The 21528-nt window shown below is 36.9% G+C and overlaps 2 protein-coding genes across 2 annotated transcripts in view; one reads left to right on the top strand and one right to left on the bottom strand.

Annotated features, from left to right (window-relative positions):
• The first annotated feature begins 487 nt into the window (after window positions 1–487).
• On the top strand, window positions 488–18023 carry LOC114351212 (MAGUK p55 subfamily member 6-like). The gene is made up of 8 exons (XM_028302327.1): window positions 488–533; window positions 5653–5750; window positions 6416–6565; window positions 6840–7043; window positions 7343–7573; window positions 7669–7767; window positions 7897–8055; window positions 17835–18023. Exons 1-8 carry the CDS (start codon window positions 488–490, stop codon window positions 18021–18023), a joined length of 1176 nt encoding a protein of 391 aa, XP_028158128.1.
• The window catches only part of LOC114351213 (growth arrest-specific protein 1), a 26824-nt gene continuing 19562 nt past the window's right edge, over window positions 14267–21528 (bottom strand). Inside the window, exon 3 of the mRNA XM_028302329.1 lies at window positions 14267–18929. Coding sequence (XP_028158130.1) covers window positions 18429–18929 — 501 coding nt within the window. The 3' untranslated portion in view covers window positions 14267–18428. The remainder of the gene's footprint in view (window positions 18930–21528) is intronic.

Here is a 21528-nt window from a genome sequence, read left to right as displayed (position 1 = left end):
GAATTTCTTGCATTTGTGTTCTATTCTTTAAAAAGTTATTTTAGTTTTAAGTTTTGCTTTGATGACTGAAACCTTTGCTCCTCGATAAGGCACATCTGCATCTGATCGTTCACATCTGAAATAGTTATTGAATAAACGAAGTAATCGAATCCAGAGCCTCTATAGTTAGTACCTACATATCTATAGGTACCCAAGTACTTATTTTTGAATTCCAACCTGCTCCAAATAATCCAACAAGATTTATAACAAACTTTAAAGTAAAAGAAAAGGGTAACGTTACATTTCTTAAATTTGTATTAAAGTAATTTATTAATAAAGTAACTTCATTAAACCGCCCACCTTTATTTCGTTTCACCACTCAATCAACGTGCCGAAAAACAACAAAAGCTTTACAAATGTAACAACTTTCCGAGATAACGGCATTCGGGAGCTTCAAGAGATTTATTTCGTGAATCTAAGGAGCAGAGAATATTAGTTCCCGTGATATATGCGCCACCTGGTGACGGAGCGCGGAGCCACTCGACTTAACGACGGTCAGGCTAGAAGGTTCGTGCTATTTGCTTAGTAAGAGGTCCCGGTTGTCATTAGTAGGCTTGGAGTGGGAGATCAAATGGATGGTAGGAGAAGCTGGAAGGCTACTTGACTGTTTTCTGAAGCAAAGTTGCTTAAGAATAGGTAAACCATAATAACATTAGGTAGGTACCTACTTATTTGAAAGAATAGTGTAGCATCTTGAATTGCTAATAAAAACAATAATAAAAAAATCGCTGTTTCATAAAGTTCCTATATATATAGGCTATTGCCTCTTAGGAACAATATTATATTAAGTATCTGGCAGAGAAAGTACCTTTAGTTTCAAAAGTCTCATTCGTTTGGTGTAATTAAAGTATCTTAGGTAAGTAGCTGGTTTTCATCAATCAGATACCTACTGAAACTTTTTAAGAATCCGATGAAACTTGGCACTTAATATATAAAATTGTTGCGCGTTTAATATTCAATAAAGAAATCTAGGGTTGAGAACAGCTCTACTAGACGTATCTTTGACAGTGAAAGTATTATTTTTACAGCCGACTGATAATATTCTTGTATTTTAGAATGCTTTGAATGCTCAGAACTTTAAGGGATTTGTCCAGCCGACCGCCTCAATCCAAGTCCCGCTAGGGGCGGTAACCGAGAAATATGAGTATTATTTCCAACTTTATTGCCGTTATATTTCATTTTGCCGCCAAACTGTTACGCTTTTTACTTATTAATGTCTAGCGACGCGAGTTGCGCTCGTTTCGATTAAAGCATGCAATGCGAGTAATGTATTGCCATGATCTGCTTTTATTTGGGGTGCTGTCTTTGTTGATATACTTAAATTTTAATTTAAAGCAAGTTGAAAGTCCCACGTTGGGCGCCAATTTCACTTTTCAGACTTAAAGAATAAGTACTCGTACGTATCCACTTTGTGCCTACTACATGATAAAACCTTTTTAAAGATTATAATTCTAATAATCTTACATACTGTAATAACGTACCCCACTTAAAAAAACTAATTGGTGCCCAACGTGGGATTTTAATTTATAGAACTTATTGTGTTCAAAAAGTCATTACTGAAACTACGTTTGCAATATATTTACATTACATTTAAATCAAAAAGGTTAATCATAATAGGTGACACAAATAACTCCATCACACATGAATATCAATGGCGGCTGACATGCTCATATTGATGGCTATTCAATGTCCGTTCATATGAAAATAATAATACAGATTCATATTTATTGGTGGTATAAGCGTGTCCATTTCCATAACTATAGTGGCTTATCGGGGCACGTACGCCATGATTTGTTTCCGATCCTCTAATAACCATCCTCTGGGCCGAGATAGTATCTATATAGACATGAATATTGGACAATAAGTTGTCCATTGCGGCCGCTTATGGGCCTAATTACTTAGTATTGGTCTGCAGGCTGGGAGACGTTTACTATAATGTGGATTCTTTTGTCTTTCTTTGCTGTGATCTTTTGTACCTACTTGACCTTACATTTTGTAAGTAGGTATAGCAGAATATTTCTGTGGTTCGGTTTTGTTACTTTGCCACTCGCAACTAGAGTTTTTATGGAACAGAAATATACCTGTTTATTTTATTTGTTTGGATTCCTACTATTTGTCTTGCTTTTAAAGATTGCTAAGGTTATTGGAAATATAAACATTTTCATTATGATTTATGACACGGTAGTTTTCAGTCAAGTCATTACTTCTCAACCCAATAAATACTCATTGCTACTAGTTTTTGCGTGACCCAAAATGTAGTAAAAGTAAATTTAGTGCCGCAGGTTTAAAGCCGAAAACCTATATATTATCCATAAAACTGAGCTGCGAGGCAAATTTCTAGTAAGGAACACAAACGATTCCATTTCTTAAAGTGGCAGTCATTCCATCGAAATGAATTATTTCCAGGGGAACTATAAAATGGAAGTGGAGCGGGCAATAGTAGGTATACTTAGTAGGGGTATTCGCTACTGAAAAACTGTGCTATGAATTTTGGATATATTGGAACTATTGGAATATTCGGCAGTTTGGAATTAGGTATTTTAGTTTTAACAAGGGTATACAAATTATTCGACGGAATTCCATTAGCTCTACTGGTAGAGCTTATTATCATAAAGCTGTTACTTTGTGAGTAGGTAGGTACCTTTATAATGAGATTCTATTCAACAGTTCTTGGTTGGTGCCGTTTTTGGGAATTTTCGTGAAATTTAGGCAATCACTGCCGTAGAAAATTATGTAGGTAAACCAACCCATGATTTTGTTTCCGAGGGTTCGGGGAGAAGCGAAATCCGTTCTGAGAAAATCTTTGCATACTGAGAACATGATTCATCACATTGTGCGTTAATTTCAAATTAAATATTTGTTAATATTATTAATTTACAGCCATATCTGCCTATGTAGATGGTTAATGGTAGATTTTGCGTGTAAGTGAAAAAAAAATGTAACTAAATCGATCCATCCTCTTGAACTTTCCTGTAACATTATTAGTAGAATAGAACTGTAATAAATAAGTAAAGAATTATTTATTATTAACCGTCATGTGAATATTCAAGGATCTGAAAATATTGATCGTGGCTTTGAAGCCGAGTTCAAGGCAAAGGGACAAACGATTCGTTGTTTATTTTGTCTGTAAGCGTTATAAGAAATATTTTCCTTTTTTATTTATGAGCCTACAAGTACCGCTAGCTGTCCAAAGTGATAGGCGGAATATTAACGTTGTTGCTAAGCCATATAATTTTCGAGGGATAACTTTCTACTGCTGAGTAGAATAGGTACCTACAGAATTGATTTTGAGTAGGTAACTTACTTACCTACCTTTGCGCTTTGCACTGGAGGGAAGTTGAACGATTGTTTTTATTGACGGTCAAGCTGTATCCTGGCTAGTTGCAGCGCTGGGAACGAGAGGTGGGAATAGTTCCGTTACCTTTGCACAGCTTTCACTTTAATTGAATTTCCCCAAAATGCTTGCTTGCTGTGGTCAAAAAGTAGACTTTCCCGAAATCGTATACTTAGGCGTTTTCTCATGGGAAATCATGCTGCATCGTTATAATCCATAAGGCTAATTTTCCACTAAAATGAAGAGGAAAGGAGATGTGTTTGAATAAACCAATCGGATTAATAATAATAAACCAAACGAACCTCAGCTGAGCGGAGAGGCGATGAGGAAATAACGAAATCTGATAGGTTACAACATCTCTCTGTTTTGGTGGAAACTGGGCCTTAAGCGGATCACTAGCCAGCGGTTGTGTCTGTTTACCAAATGTTCTGGTATTTTCGCTTGACGTTTGTCGTGTCTGACATTGCGAAAGTTCGGAGAACAACGCGACGCCTGACACCCCAATACCCCAATACTGGCGTTGGATCAAAACAGTCGCGCGTGACACTTTTTGGCTAGTGTTTTGAAATCTGTTGATGTTATTTGGATGAAAAGTAACAAAAACATGAGGTACCTACACGCTAAAACTTCATCACCAATCGATTGATTTCTTTCTTCAATTCAGTGGTTCTCTAAAAATATTCTTACTTTGCTGAATTTATTTAATATTTTAAAGTTATTCAAAACTAATCTTGAACACATTTAACATGAAGTATTATTGTATCTACAATAAGATTTGCCTAATAATTCACAATAATTATTGCTGACCTTTGAAGTGTCAAAGGTCTTTGGGGTTTCNAGGGTTATCCATTGTTTTTGGGACACCCTGTATATAAAAGAAAGTCGTGTTAGTTACTTCGCTTATAACTCAAGAACGGCTGAACCGATTTAGCTGAAAATTGTCAGGGAGGTAGTTTAGAGCCAGGAGAAGGACATAGGACTTTTTATCCCGTTATTTATTTCCATTAAGGCGGAACAAAGTTCGCCGGGTCAGCTAGTTGTTTTATAAATACTTAATAATCACAATACTTCCCTCAATTCATATTTTTCCAGTACGTAATTTACATTCAAACCACTAAAACCAATTGGGGTCATGTCATAGCTTGTTATTTCCATTAGTGTATAGNATTTGTTAGGACCAGCCCCAGTCTCCCCTATCTATATCAACTTTACCACAGAGACTGAAACAGTTTGGTACCTAAACAGACAGTAAAATAGTGCCGTTTATAATACCCACTTACCTATTCTATTTTGTTTTTATTAAGGTAGTTACTTAGTAGGTAGCTAATTAACTTAAAAGTGTAAGTAAATAGGTGTTACTTTACGAAACCACAAAGTTCAAATTCCAAAGGTTTTTAGACAAACTTTTCATCGACAATGGTTTTGTAAAGTAGTTACTGAAACAATCATCTGGAGCTATTTCGCTGCTCGAATATAACGACCTTTGCTTATTATTATTAATCTGTGCTTTTACAAACATTTTATGAATTGTCGAAAAAGTTGTTAACATTTTCGCAACAGAGTCGCACCCTTCTACGTTTTGATTTGTGTTTGTACTAATTAATTGTCATATCTCACGGTCTCACCACACCTTGAAGAGCTATTACCACGTACTTAGTTACGCTTACGCCTGCAATATAACTTCATAGTTAAAAAAAGAAATATTATTATTTATAAGCTACTACTACTACGGTGCATTATTCAACACGTAATCTACGACAAAGAGCATACAGCAATAATTGTAACTAATTTTTCAAAATAGTATCATCGTGATACTTAATAACACACATTATAATGATTTTTGTAATTCCTTCAGTAATTTGCTGAATCAAATTACTTACCAAACAACCCTGTTATGCCTGTATCACTGTCCTCAATTTCATACCACATGCCCTCGGGACCACGCGCCCCAACCCCCGCCCAATTTAATAACAACAGATTGATAAGTTACAAAAAATGATGGCGTGCGTGACCTTTTATGTCCTCGAATCGGTCGCGCGGGAAAACAGGTTCACCTTTACGATTTTTTTGTGTCACAAACAAACCCTTTATTACATTTAAATAATCGTATTGCAATAAAAAAAATGTAATAGGCCCTACGTTTTTCGTTTTCAGACATCCCTCTCTATGCAGTACTAATCCCTCCCTTGTCATACAATGCCAGCACTCCAAAAGCAGATTCAATTTCGTTTTTGCCCTTTTGTTGGTTGGCAAATACTTTACGAAATGTTTTATTTCAGAGAAAGAAGAACCTAAACCTGAAGATGATCTCAATAACCATGAAGTAATATTTTTGAAGAGCATAGTAGAAAGCCCGGATTTTGGAAGAAGATGTGAGGTAATTAAGTAATTCTTCTTATGTAATTATTAATCATGCTTCGCTGAAAACTCAACCTATTACGAATTGTATGGATTAAGGATTAATTATTATCTGGCCATGACCATAAAATGGTCATTTATTATGGACCAAGTTGCCAGCGAAGGTTTTTTGCCGAATGCCCCACTGTGCACTTCTCATTCATGGCGTTGGGTTGGCACCATTGTCATTTTGACACATGACGTTACCTCCTTTCTAGTAATGTTATGAATGAATTAAGTAACTCTCCTTGTTATTCTAATTTAAACACTATTGCAAGACATTAAAGATTATTTTATGAAATAAATATTTGCTTTTACTACAAAATATTCTGTTAATATAACTGTCAGTCGTACAAAGCGTACGGGAGGAAGAGTGATGTTTGATGTGAAATCAAGTTTCGGCTGCCCATTGTATCAATTTCGAACGATTACTTTGTTTATAAATTATTTCTTCACCTGTACGCAACGAAATTTATTTGCATTCACTGTGACGCTCCATTAACCATCGCAGTTCAGTGCATCGACATTACTTCGCAACTTTTCATTCAAGAAACATAACAACAAGTGCCACGCCTATCGGTTTCCATATTTTGGAGTGTCGTTAAACTTGATTGGGTTAATTACTGGTGAGTGTTGTGTTTACAGTCTATAGAATCGGAGGAAGATTTGGTGGTGAAGCCCGCGTCGCTTGGCAACGTTACCATAATAAAGTCGCTGAGCGAGTACCGAGGGAACAACATTCGGACTATCGAACAAGCGGAGCTCGCGATTTTGTTGTCGCGGGTTCACTTTAGGGTAAGCCAGCCTCGAAATTAGACACGCCTACACCTTATCGTACTCTAGTATGCTGAAGATTCGAATTAGATTCTTACTGGAACAACTAGGGCGCGCCAGTTGGTTATTTTCATGTTTTACTACTTCCAATGCTCTGTACCTTTTATTACCATGAACTTTTACAATTTTAAGCCCAAATAAATGCTATTTAACCTTCCTGAATCAATGTATTTAAGTGAAAGTGATTCCTTTTCTTGCATTTTAAACAAATAATGCAATTTACAACTTTTTACAGGCACTAATAGACGCTCATGACCAAATAGGTGCCATTTGGCTTGAACGAGGTTCAGGCATCGATGAGAAAGCAGCTGTGAAGGACGAGGAGAGTAAAAACATCGCTGAAGGTGCAGACAGTCCTGAGGAGAACGGAGACATGCCAATAGAAACCGTCAAAGTAGTTGGCCTTAGAAAAGTGCCTGGACAACCATTAGGGTTAACTGTAAGTTACTTATGTTATTATTACAATAATGAAGAATTACCATAAAGGTAATTAGATAAGGAAATGAGATAGAGTTAGTTATTACTATGTTGAATAATTAACCAAGTAGGAGATGAGAGTCATAAAATTAGAGTTAAAAAATCGAATAGTTTCAATATTATTTTTATGCCCAAAATATGATATTTCTAACATACTAAAACAAGACTTATCTTATTACAATACTCCATAAACTATGTGAAAATTGGGCGGGAGATTTTAAAAAAATAATGTTTAATTTACAAAATGTTTGTCAATAACAGGTAACAACAGACGAACATGGACAGTTAATAGTAGCTAGGATATTAGCGGGTAGTGCTGCGGCCAAGCAGGCCCTGCTCTCAGTTGGAGATGTCTTGCTCGAAGTAGACGGAGTGCAGATAAACTCCGAAGACCAGCTCAAGGAGGCCGTATCTAAGCCCAATGATAGAGTATCACTCAAAGTTGGACCTAATTTAAAGGATAAGAATAATCAATTAAGCAATAAACTTACTGTAAGTATTTTCAGTATTATTCCTAGACAAAATTATATTCTATTCATGAAATTATTAGAGTTTTGTCATGTAACATTTTGCTTTTTATTTTACAGTGCTATATGAGAGCATTATTTGACTATGACCCTAAAGAAGATACATTATTGCCATGTAAGGAAATAGGATTAGAATTTAAAAGAGGAGATATTTTACAAGTAAGTATAGACAAAACTGAGAAGTACACAAAACTTTGAAACTAATCTGTAAAGGCTTTATAACTTTGAATTATTTTCACTTTATATTGCTGCTCTTATCTATACTAATACATACTAATTATGTTTTAGGTATCAGATAGAAAAGACCCCAACTGGTGGCAAGCAAGCCATGTAGAAAACCCTGAAGTTGTTGGCTTAATCCCATCGCCAGAGCTTGAGGAGCGGCGTAAGGCGTATGTGCCGCCCGAAGCCGACTTTGTGCACAAAATCAGCATTTGTGGAGCCAGGGTGAGATATTTTGTTTAGTCAAAACTTTTATATTTAGAATTTCTAATGTCTAAAAAACCAGAGGGTACTTATTAAAGCTTATTATTCTCTTCAGTAATTTACTTCTCTGTTATTTAAGATGTTATTAATATGTCGTACTTTGAATACTTTATAATTTCTGTGACAGTATAGAAAGACATTGTTTTTATAAAAACATTGCAACAAACACTGATTTTGTTGTCAAACAGATGTTTTAAGATTACAAACACAATATGCTGTATTGCATATTTTTTCAACAATGCTCTTTTCATTTCTATTTCATGCTGAGTGTATCTGAATAATGCAATTATAATTTACATCCTCCAGTGATTGTTGTTAACGGCCATTGTTTTAATATGCCCGATGAATATCAATTTAAAAGTGCATTCCTAACGCATTCCCAATGGAATCAAATCCAATTGCTGTGAGTCATGTACAATTTCACACATTAACTTTTGTTATTAGATAATGAAGAATGTTCACTAATTTTGTTTTTTAGCTTTCTGTATTCTCTGTTAAAAATAAAAAATACACGTGAAAGAATTATTTCGATACGTCAATTAGTTTCCAAGATATTGAATTTTAAAGTGCGGGCGGCGGCCAGCCCGCCATTTTATGCGCGTGACGTCATATTACAGTGACTGGCTCATATTTGTATGGGTGGAATCTTGCAAGCTGAATTAAGACCCACNCGTGATGGACCGCATTGGCCAAGCTTCTGGCCATCGAGAGACTCTGTCTATGGCTGTTAAGCAATAGCGGAAATCGTTACAGACTGGCAAGGGACCGATGATGTCAATGTGGACATGAGAAAAACGGCCTGATGGTTCATCAAAACTTCCGAGTGGTGCTGAGTTGTGCCTTGAGACCTTGCTGCGTTGGCAAGCTGCGCAAGATTGGGCCCAACGACGGCAATCTTTCTTGATAGAAGGCCAGACGTATCGGTCTGTTATGAGGCGGGATGTCGCTCGTACGCCAGGATGACTCAAGTTGTGCAGCATGTCAAATGCTGCACGACGGAATGGAGGGGTTAAATACGGCCGAGGCTTCCCAGTAGAAACATCGCAGAAAACAGCCGTGTCGCTTCCTGGAAGAATGATTTTGGAAAGTTGCAGACTAGAGGATGAAGTAGTAAGTAGGTCTGCAAGTTCCGGATCCTTGTCTTGTGATCTTGCCAGGGCTTGATGGTCTTCTTCAAACGTTATGGCTTCGATCCGCGACATGGCATCAGCTACTACGTTTTCTTCTCCTCTGATGTATTGGATGTCTGTGGTGAATTGACCAATAAAAGATAGTTGATTAAGCTGAGGTGGAGGGAGCTTTTCTCGACGCTGTGCGAACGCGTACAGAAGTGGTTTGTGGTCCGTAAAGATGGTAGTATGCTGCACTTCGAGAATGTGGCGAAAATGCTGGACACTTTCGTAGACAGCTAATAATTCTCTGTAATAAGTTGGCCACTGCGTTTGCGGTGGGCTCAACTTTTTACTGAAGAATGCGAGGGGCTGCCATTCGCCATTTATTTTCTGTTGAAGTGCTGCGCCAATGTGGGAACTGGATGCGTCAGTGAAAAGTCCAAGGGATGCATATGGAGCTGGGTGAGCTAACAAGGTTGCTTCGGTCAGGCTATTCTTGCAGTTGTGGAAAGCAAGTTCCAGGTCTTTAAATCCATCGAGTTTGGGCTCGTTCGTTTTGTATTGATGAGTACTTTAATTGTATATAGTAATCAGGGTCTAATGATGGAGCTGGAAGGTAATTCGCAAAAAAACGACACAATCGTGTAGTATGTGTATGCGCCACCCTCACACTAACATAAATTAAGACTATATATTTGACGTTGCTGCGTAAACTGACCCACTCAAATATACTAGCATCGCACAGTATACACTCTTTCATTGTCAACTCCCGGTCCCCACATTACATGGCGACCCTGCCAGTGCTGCCTTAGGGCAGTGCTGTGCAATAAAATAATAAGTTAAAATTTTAATTGGTGTTTATATAAATGGACTAAAATGAAGTAAAATCAGTGAAGAATCGGAATAAGAAGTGAATATGAAGAACAACTGAAATAAATGAAATGTCGGAGAATTTTAANTCCCAGTGAGCGGGAAAATGTGAAGTCCCGTTCCGTCAATTTTGACAGCTTGTGTCAGTGATGCGTTCAGAAATCCGAACGCCACAAGGTACTTCCCCAAAATCAAAATCAAAAAATCAAAATCAAAATCAAAAATATTTATTCAGTTTAGACCACAAGTGGCACTTATGAACGTCAATAGAAAATAATAAAAAAAAGAAAAAGGTAGCCCTTATGGGGCACTTTACATGTCTCCTTATCTTTTGGGCCCTACCAGCGCTTCGAGACAAACATATGGCAAGTGCTGAGAAGAAACGCCGGAACAAACTCAGTCTGATCATCTGACTGTATGTGAGTGACATTAATAAAGAAAAATATTATGTGATAATTGCCTTTAGCGAGCCGAGACCCGAGAGTCGTAAAGCGCAATTTTAGTTCTATCCTTCTATTGAATCCACTGTCGACTGTTGTACGTTGTACGACAGAGTAACAAAACCTTGCCTTTACTGACTCTCGTAAACCCATCAGACATGTCAGAAGCGCAAATCTAGGCTGTCTTCTTCTTCTTGAGCCTTCTAGAAACGTACCGTTGATATTGCACACCCCTAGCTTGTCGTGCGGCGCGGGCGCAGTCCGCTCGGAGGCGTGGAGCGTCGTGTTCGCCGCGCGGTGGTCTGCCGATGTCTTCATTTACCGACCATGATGATTGCTTTGGATCCGGTAAATAGTACTGCGCTCTTTAGCCATATTATAGCTGTTTTCTTTCTGTATTACGGTACTGCAATTTAGTTGGGAACTTGATTATTTTTGTTTGTTCGGATGCCGTGAGGTTCATTGATACATAGTAGAATGTATCCAGCATGACATAACGTGGAGAATTATTTACATTCTGAATGTGACATCACACGTATTTATTTTAATGGTTACAAAATGTACTTACAAAGTAGGTAGGGTCAAATGGCATTAGTAATCTTACACAAAAAAATATAATTGAGGCACGTCACGCAATTAAGTTTGTTTTTAATTAACGTCATGGCTGGCTAGATACACGTGTAAGCCCGAATATCTGGGAAATCTCCATATCTTAGACAAGTTTTTAACAATAGCTTTTCACAACAACCTTATGTTTAACTGGTACTCATACCGTACATAAGAGCTTTATCCAAAACGAAAATGACAATAATTTTCCGATTCAATTCCACCGGCATCGCCACGAGTTTCTTAGAAATACCGTGACCAGAAAGAATTACACTCCAAATTGAGCATTCTCATCATTATATTTCATAGAATACCGCCGATTTAGATGTGTTTTTTGTCCAACGCGTTCACTTATAGGCTAATGGTCTTCCTTACTTGAATCGGTATAATTATGCTTACGTAAGAAAAGACAGCACGGGACCACCCGCGTGGCGGCCGCTGGCTTTCGGACGTAGCCGAGCGTATGCGAATTCAGGTCATGTGTTGATTAGAGAAACTGGATTGGACAAATAATTGTCGTGTTTGACATGCCTCATTGGTTTTCAGTATTGTTTTGATGTTAATAAGCCACCTGACAGAACAAACAATGTCGGTTTTGTGAAGCAATTGAGCAACTCGTGACAGCCATGTCATAGCATAATTACTGGAACAAAAACTTTTAAAGTAGCGACCCTTTGAAAGAAGATATGACTGCGCTGTTTTGCCACCATGTGCATAAGTAGTAGTAAGATATGAAGCTGCATTTATATTTTAATGTCTACAACTAGGTATACATATAGAGCGTTAGACAATTGGGAAGTTCATCATTAAAACCTTACACACCGATCGCCTATAAATTACTCTTAGATTTCGATTAAGTAGGTAGTTATAAGTCATGTCTATAGTTCACAAAATTCGCTTCTATGTTGCGACTTAAGTAGTTGTCTGTACTCTAGGATCGTCTACAAAGTGCTGACGCGACCCACGACGTTATCATAATTTTCCCAGGCTCCAACGGATGCTGCCCATCTCTACACAGCAACGCTCGCACTTAACCACGCAAAGTGGCTAATCCACGCTCGAGTACCACTCTAAATAACATCCGCCAATTTCAACCTTCCTCAATCGACATAAGGATGTCGAATTTAATCTGGAGACCTCTGTAGCAAGGGTCCTCGACTGTTCACCAGGTTAAAAGCTGGTTAATCGCCTGTACGTGATTATTTTGGCGAAACTAGATGTCGCGAACTGTGGGAACGGATGCTTGTCCTCTTACGCAATATGGTAATGCACGGGGGGTACTACAGCAAAAAATTCTGCGTACAATGGCTTTTATGTGGATACTTTTTTGCGGACATTATCGACGTACAAGAGTATCCTTGGACGCGGAAACATATGTAGCATGCAGCTCTTTTGTGTAAATCCTTCGCCAGCGGCTCACGTCATCTGTCGGTTTTACGACCGAAACGGTCTAGTTTTTTCTGGCAGATTTACTAATTGTCTGGAACGCATAATAAGTTCGTCTGGCTATAAATAGAGCATTACTAAGTAAGTCCCTACCTACACAATAGATACGTACCTAGGCACATTCTCCAGATCACTCAATGAAACAATTCAACATGTCAAATCAGTGTGAAAGTTTCCTGAAACTATTTTTCAGTAGATTAATGTATCGTCGTTGTAATGGCGAGTCTGCTTTTAATAGCCTTTGTATTTATTTATTTAGAAAAAAAAATGAAATTTCTCTATATTCTCTAGGTTATTATAGTTTTTGGAGCTAGTAACTACCCTTACAAGTACTCAGGTTAGACAATATTTTCCACAAAATGTTAGCTTTTCTAAAAGTACGTACCTAGGTGACGTAAATTTTCTTCAATTTTTCTTTCACCATTGTTTCAATAGCAGAGCAGTCGTGGTCTTGCAAGAAAGGATTTTTTCCTGGCGGCTTGGTGACTGGAATTGAACCGCCACCGGTGCAAATCAGAATATTGAGAAGAAATATTAATTTGTGAAAAAAACAGCAAACGGCAACGTTACAGTCTCACCAGACTTACTTAGTCACTACGAGGCTTTAGAATAAGATCCTAAAAGTATGATTGGTCTGATCTAAAGGCATACCCGCTAAATAATATTTGTATTATTGTCTCGTCAAAGATATTACCTATACCAAATGCAACAATTTAGGTTCATGAAACAAATTCACATCTGCTCCAAGAAATGTCACAATTAAGCTATATAGACTGAAATTTCAATGAAAATCTAATCCAGACTAAGTCATCAATCCAAAAGAAGTAAGTACTTATTAATTTTTAGGGCCTACTTTTGGGTTTCACGAGCTTAAAAAGCTCTCATTGAGGGTTTGTTTATTTTACGGGTAGTAATAAAATAAAAGCAAATTGTAGAAAACAGGAATTTTATTGCCGTCTTGTATAATAAATACAACTAATATACTGATAATAATTTTACAAAACGAAACAAATGCAACAATTTTTATCTACTAATACGTGGCTAATTCAATAAATTATTATAATAACTAAAATAATTTGTAGGTACGAATTAAAATTACACAATTATTTTCTATTTTACATAATAATATTGGATACTTAATACAAGTATTGGATATACCGTATCTTATTTACATTTTTCTATTATTCTAATAATCTCACTTTGGTAAACTGTGGTTAAATGAGTTTTATTAACTTTTGTGTACTTATTTGTAGATATTATAAAAATAGGCAACACTGGTTGCGTAAAACTTACAATAATACAGGGTGACCGAAAAGTAACCTACTTATGTAGAAAAATAAAACAATAAATCCCAACTAATATTATAAATGCGAAAGTAACTCTGTCTGGTCTGTCTGTCTGTCTGTCTGTCTGTTACGCTTTCCCGCTTAAACCTCGCAACCGATTTTGATGAAATTTGGCATAGAGATAGTTTTTATCCCGGTTTTTGAAACAGGGACGCGCGCGATAAAGTTTTTCTGTGACAGACAAAATTCCACGCGGGCGAAGCCGCGGGCGGAAAGCTAGTTTAAAATAATTGGACCACGGTGCGTGCGTTAAGACAAAAGTTGTTACTTGTTTAATTTTACTAATTTTGGCGCTATTTTTGTAGGGATAACAGTCAACCTTAATATGAAAGTGTTCTACATTATTTCTATCATACATATTTATTGTCATTATTACATTTTTAAAAATACTATTGCTATGTATTTCAGGCCACTCTGTTTAGTAACAATAAAGCTTACCAAAAATGTAAACAACACACTCTCACACATACAAATTCACGTCATATAAGTAGTAGATCAGGGTTCCCAAACTATAGCGGTCATTTTGGGAACCCCTGATGAAACTAAATAAAATTACTTTTGATGCTACATAAAAAGAAAGTTGGCAATGTAAAATATAGAGGTCTATAAATTAGAATTAACATAGTTTACTAAGATCTCGAGGTCATAAAATCTGAGAAGAGGAAATTTTTATACATTTAAAAAACAATTGTTCATTTAAACATGCGTTACGATAAACAGTAAAGGTAAACGTGTTGCAATCAAATAAATCTTGGCCGTCATTCACAATAATAGAAGATTGTCTGTCATAAACTCATTAATATTCCACGCATAATCCGCAATGTCCAATGCATAATGCATTTACGGCGACATAACATTACTAACATTGTTTAGAGATGCATGGTAATAAGCGCCCATCAGTTTTATGCAAAAGGGTACAATCACCATGAGCCACATGAGTCACTGTCACCGATTGAGATCTTGTGATCTTCAGTTCTAAGAAATAACTCTTTTTATGGAAAAAAAGGTTTTTTTCTCATTAATTCTCGAGTAAAGTCTCGGAATTTTTAATTATATAGAGCTCCTAAAATCAAGTAGGTACATTATTAATTGGACTGAAACTTACACGTCTGATTCTAGAAGTCGAATAGTTATTGATAAACTTTACTAAACTATATCAAATTCATACATAAAATACAACTCAAATGTATCTGTCAACGTGAATTGTGAACTCGGTCAGTTTATAATATAACGCGTGAGATTGCAAACTAACAAAGGTTAAGTTAGATTTTAATCTAATTACGTCAGATCTGACCAAATCTACAATTTTACGGTGACATATCTAAAAAAAATAGTAAATTCATTGCTGAATACCACAGCATGCGGCGTGATAAGACTTTTAAGCTAACATTTTCAGCCGTTGTAACTGTGTTTATAGCGCACTTGATAATGAGTGATTAGTAATTACACAATATTACAGATCTGCCCTGGTTTCTTTAGATAACAAGTACCACAGGCCTTGTGGAAACCGGTCCACACTTCTTCATTACGTGAGTACTGAACAAGCAACTTAGCACGATGGAAAATACCTTGACTTGATTGTAAATAATACATTGTATCAATGTAGAGTTCGTGAAACGTGTCATAATAATTTAATAATGTTAGGCCGATAGTTACCAAAAATATTTTGAAATAAAGAAAATTTTCTTCTAGGTTACAAATTATGTCTTTCCATTTTCGGTTTAGTACCTTGAGCTTATATTGAGGGAAATAAAAAAAATATTTACACAAAAACTCGCTTTTTACCAATTCTACGAAAAGCAATCAGTCCGTGATTGACATATAGAAACAGAGGTTCTGGAAAACATGTCAGGAATCTTGAGAGCGACCAGTCATACTCGTTCAATTAAAGTGCAAAAGTTACAACTCACTTGGTCAAAATGGTAGTTATTTTACTTTTAAAATTCCATGACTTCATTGATGGAAAATACTTTCTTTACATGACTGCTGAAGTGCCGATCTATCAACACATAACTCAAACCACGAAATACATTGCGTTAGCACTCAGATAGGATGAGGTAAGCATCCGCTAAGAAACTTAAAAAAAAAGAAAGAAAAGAAAGGTGATGAAAAGTTTAAACCGAGCGAAACTGCGGCAGGCAAACAATAAATTAAAACTAAGCGCGTTTATAAAATAAGAAGTATTCGTCTTAAGAATGCAAAGAAAAACCTCTTGAACAAGATCATTAAAATTAATTAATAATCAAGCAAAATGTTAAAGGATATTTACCGACTATTAATCTTGGTACCTACTTGCGTCAAAGAAGGCCCGACTGCTGATAAATCGTGAAACGTACAGCAAGAATCCGACTCACGAGAAGTCACTACACACTAATACATCTAAAATGCCAAAATAAATGCTACAAACGGCTATTAATTAATGAAGTTAGTCAAACGATTTCAGAAACGCGGCCGACGCTCTGAACGGATGTCGGAAAAAAGTCAACCCGAGTCTAGTGAGGTGTAGGATCGACAACTAATATTTAATTAACTATCGATATTGGATATGTAGAACACTTAATCAGATGATGAAGATGAAAATAAGAGTTATGTATAATTTACATGGAAGATGAAGTTGTATGACAGTATGTTTTTAAGATTTAACAGCTCGAGGCTATGAGACTGGAAACCCATGGCGCGATGTCAGTTGGCAACTGTCACATCGTAAAATGCTTGTATATTTTATTAAGTTACGACGATGCATGTCGATGAAAACTGTCAAACCCCAATATCCTCATCCCCTAATCAAAGTCAAATTCAAAATCATTTAAGATCATCGTTATTCCCGCTATCGACTGCACAGCTGCAGCAACACTGAACTGAACGTGTCGCCTCCCGCTCGCCACTCCGCGATTAGCTTCGCGACGGAATTAGCTACCGACCCACTATGTCATTAGGACATCTACTTCCCTGTACCACGACACTTGGCAGGATAATGCTCAATCGGTTGGTATTGGTACCTTGAGGTACTGAAAATTGAGGGGAAAACCTAGGCTTTGTGATACAAGTCTCTCAAGGCTCTCAAGATAAAGGTGTCAAGTTAGAGGTAATAGTTAGTAGTAAAATAGTTTAGAATCAATTGACTGATTAAGGCAATTTAATATAATGATAAATTTGGGCATGATCAAAAAGTTTGCGCCATCGCAATGACCAATTTTGTAGTAAATTTTCACTTCGACCTAGAATTAGAAATATTTTGCTGAAAAAGACATGATGCCATGATGACTTTAAGTTCATATTTACGCTATTTTTCAGTTGTTTTAAAATACTAATTGCAGAAACCTAGCACAAATCCGTAGAATTTTTTTTTAGTATGGCAATGGCCACACAGTTTAATCTGCTTTACCTTATTGCCTCTAATTATTTCCATCGCAAACTTTATTTAGATTAGTAGTTTACAAATAAATGCTACTCTAAACTAGGTTAGGTTAAAATTATTTTGTACTTTGTACCTCCAATAGCCACTTTAGTGCAGAGCAGACCGTTTCACGTTTATAAACAACCAAATCGAAACATTGAGCAAATTCTAAACAAGCGTATTTGGCAACATGAAGTCGGTTTCCATGAAATGAATCACAAGAATTTAAACAAATATTTAGGTCTAGAAATAATCTCATTGTCTTTAATGAAATCATCTTTTGCAAGGAGATATTTTGTTTGATGATGGTTCTTCTATTTCATTGATTTCATCGGTACACTCCCATACATTATATGATAGATAGATATTATATAGCAGGCTCTATGTACGAGTATTTGGTAATCAAAATACCAATTTTCAAAAAGACATTAAACGTCGTGGTGTTATTGTTTCAGCCTTCATCGATTACCCTAGAATTGTCCGTAAGCTAATGATCTACATCACCAATGTCTACGAATCTTAGGCCTCGTCTCCACCCCATAAACCACGAGGGCCAGCAGACCGCGTCAAAGCTGGCATGGTGGAGACGATAGATCAATCGCTGCGGCCCGCATTTGTCACCGGACCACCGGCGCAGCGGGCCGTATTTATAGCCGCCCGCGCAGCCGTGGGCGGCACACCAGATACATTTAGCCTACGCTCGAAACAATGATCCAGTAGATTTTTCGACAATTTTTATAGCTACAGGTACAGCTATAAACTATTTTACCAGTTCGAAGCCAGAATTGCTTCACGGTTGACGATTTGTGAAGCGGTCTGCTCTACAGAATCACTTAATCCAACTTAATCTACTCTAACGATTTACTTTCACACACTCACAAACAAAACCCCACACAACGTACCTACTTACTTTTACACTCGCAATTTCACAAATGGCTATGATAAAACGTTTACGCTTACAGAATACTGAAATTTACATATTTACAATGTATTTTATACTACTGACATACTTAAGTTACACGATAACCTCTTATTGTCGTTCACTTGGAATAGCCTCGCAATGGAACTGAATCAACAATAAGACTTAACTGATAATTTAAAATATTGGAATAGCCTGCTATCTTATGCTAAACGCAAGAACAGCACTCGAAAAGAAAAGAGACCACGATATGGCAATGGTTGGTGCCGCCCCTGGGACGACTTCATTTTCTAAGTATTTGTGGTGCTTCGGCACGTGCCCCCTTTCGTGGTTCTTTCGATTTCGTGGTTCGTGGTGAGACTTGCTAAAGCACAACCTATCCAGATTATTCTGCATCCTCGGGCAGTCATAGTCCTCGTAACCGTCGCACTGACACGTGGTTAACGGTGCTGCTTTCTCCTGCTTCATCAATATTTTTATGGAGTTCCGGCATTTTTTCGAGCACTTTCTACCTTTGAACATGGATTTGCACAACTGCTTGTAGTAGCCCAGCGCTGCGGCGCATTGGGCATCCGCCATGCACACCAGCTGGGATAGTCGGCAAGAGGATGTAACGTTCGCAGCCCCTTTTAAAACTTGGGGCCTGCACACGTCGATTCGCTTCCTCGCTTGCTCGCAGTACTGATCCTCACATTGACACTGGAACAATAGAAAATCAGTCAGTTCAAACAGTCATCTATTTTTACGCAACCAATATAATAAAAATTCAAGCTAGGTATATCATAAATTGTAACGGCCCGTAGCGTGTATAATAACTTTTCACGCTCGTAAAAGTTTTTTTACGATGGCCAGAAACATTCTGGGCGCTAACAAAATGTTTAGTTTTCGTAAAGTCTCAATAAATGCCACGCGTATTTTCTCAGTTTTGTAATAGATATTCATTGGGATTATACTTCCAAATGCTAGAGCAGCATTCCACGATTGTTAATGAGTAAATATTTGCATAAGCGACGAATTATAGCCGTATAAAGTTTATCGAATCGAAATAAATATCTTAGCTCGGGAATTACAGACGGATGTTCAAACGGTGATCAGAATAAAAGAAAAGCAATTTCATAGTTGTTAGGCGTTGCTAATGTGTTGTGTTGGTAATGTACCGCATAGGTCAATTTAATGGTCATCTAAGTTCGTGGTGAGCTCGCAGTAGCCGCCGAGTTACGCCGCGTTTTTTGTGGGGGCAACACCTGCGCAAGAGTCGCGCCGCGGTAGGTCCCGATCAAGACGTCAAATCTCAAGGTTGAGGCCGCTCCTTCGCCTTTCGATACATATTGCCCAACCGTCGTACTATAATCACACCGCTACGATATAATTAAGGGCCAACCTGTTTTCGGTTTGCTCTGTTATCTTGTAATAGACGGAGTGTATTAACCAGCTGTTCCGTTTGTACTGTTTTCATGTTAATGGTTATTTAATTAAGAGGTTGCCAAAGCCTTTCGTTTCAGCTTTCTGCGAATCCTCGTAAATATGCAACGGATGAATATCTGTTGTTGTAACATATTTTCTGTGTTGAATATGCACCTGCTCTCGCAGGGAGGTCTGAGTCATGACTTTTAGTCTATATCTTTTTGCTTCGATACTAATACTAACATAACCTTAATACCTACATGCCATACTACTTCTTCTTCTGTGGGGTGTAGCATCTGAAGCCACAGCCCTAATTCAAATTATTTAGTATATTAGGCCATTTTCAGAGCACTTATAGGTAGGTACACGTCCCAAATAGGTATGTAAAGCCTGCCCTACCACAATTTCGAACACAATATTGGCTGGTGCTGAGAAGAAGTAGCGAAAGAAACTCAGTCACCTTTATAACATGTCTGTCCTTTTTTATAGTAGTACCATTTCGATCTAATACATCGTATTAGATGTTTGTTAATTGTTACTAACTTCATGCACAAAATAAGTGAACTAACTTTAATTAACCAAAAATTCTTATCCGCGTTTTAAAACTGCAAGTGCTCTGCTAACTTAAATGCTCACTATCTCAAAATAAAATACGCAATAAATAAACCAATGATTTCAAATTAAATCACATCATATCTATTTTATTGCATGTACATAATTACTTAGGTAACACTTCGTTATCAGTCCATTTGACCTCAAGATCACTAAACTGGACCGCAAATCGAGCGTATCTTGTTTTTTATGAGATAAAATTGTGTAGTGGGTAGCGGGAGTCTTCATTCATTAATATTTTTTACAATTTAGGTATTATACTTTACATCACATTGAAAGACAAAAACGATCGTCATATATTTACCCGACTGCGCCAGAAGGAGGGTTATTTAGATCTTTTATTTGGTTGATACTACTTACTGAACTGAATGAGAATGCCTTATGGCATTAAGTTCGCCTAATGTTAATATTTTTGGCATTGAAGTATAAATAAATAAATAAATAAATACTGAACAATTATGCTGGGTTGCAAATCTTACTTTAACTTTAATTAACAATCGTGAAAATATTGTCAAACTCCACAGTAAAAATACCAGATACTGAAATTGTTACCGTTAAAGTAAGGTGCTGCAATTCAGCCTTTCTCTATATTCTTTAAAATCTTTCTTCAATTAACAAAACCAACGACAGCTATCATAAATCATTTATCAGCTATAATAAGATCGTTTTTATTTCTAATTTCTGATATAAATCGTGATTTTATTCACACAATATGCTTTGTAGTTTTTCCTTCCAACGTCATAGCACCTACGCTTTCTCATTTATTAAACTCTAGTCTGTCAATTTTCCCAGTTGTACTAAGAATTTTAAAAATGAAACAAGTGATATTTTTCAAAAAAATATCATTCAGTGTAGCGACTTTAGCAATTGAAAATAATTTTCAGTCGTGACAAATGTTGATGGGACATCTTGTAACATTATTTATCAACAATGTAGTAAACGAGTATAATAAATTAAAAAATAAGTTCGGATAGAATTCTACACTGAAGTTATAAAACCCATCAACTACTTACCTCTGACTCACTTACCAAATGAAAAGTTAATACGTATTATTAAACTTTTTTTTAATTGGCGTTCTTCTACTAATCCAAATTCAAAACTAGCCAGGTTCATTGCATTATGCAGTTGCCGAGGTCGTCAACCTTCATTTCGGGTGCCCGTCGCTGAGTCCCGACAAATCTGCTCGACGTCTAAATTAGATTTTATTGCGGGCGTCTGTACCGGAGCGCCAACGCATCTGGACCCCTACGCGGTGAAAACAAATGCACAGCGATAAAAATTC

This window comes from Ostrinia furnacalis, unplaced genomic scaffold, assembly GCF_004193835.3.
Source record: "Ostrinia furnacalis isolate ACB-3 unplaced genomic scaffold, ASM419383v2 OfSCF1110, whole genome shotgun sequence".
Taxonomy (NCBI): domain Eukaryota; kingdom Metazoa; phylum Arthropoda; class Insecta; order Lepidoptera; family Crambidae; genus Ostrinia; species Ostrinia furnacalis.
This window is presented reverse-complemented; position numbering and strand designations above follow the sequence as displayed.

Bases quoted from the DNA above. Each gene is read 5' to 3' on its own strand.
- LOC114351212 (XM_028302327.1), top strand. From the start codon at position 488: ATGCGCCACCTGGTGACGGAGCGCGGAGCCACTCGACTTAACGACG. The intron at 7,574-7,668 runs GTAAGTATTTTC...TTTATTTTACAG, and splicing joins AATTAAGCAATAAACTTACT to TGCTATATGAGAGCATTATT. The intron at 7,768-7,896 runs GTAAGTATAGAC...ATTATGTTTTAG, and splicing joins AAAGAGGAGATATTTTACAA to GTATCAGATAGAAAAGACCC.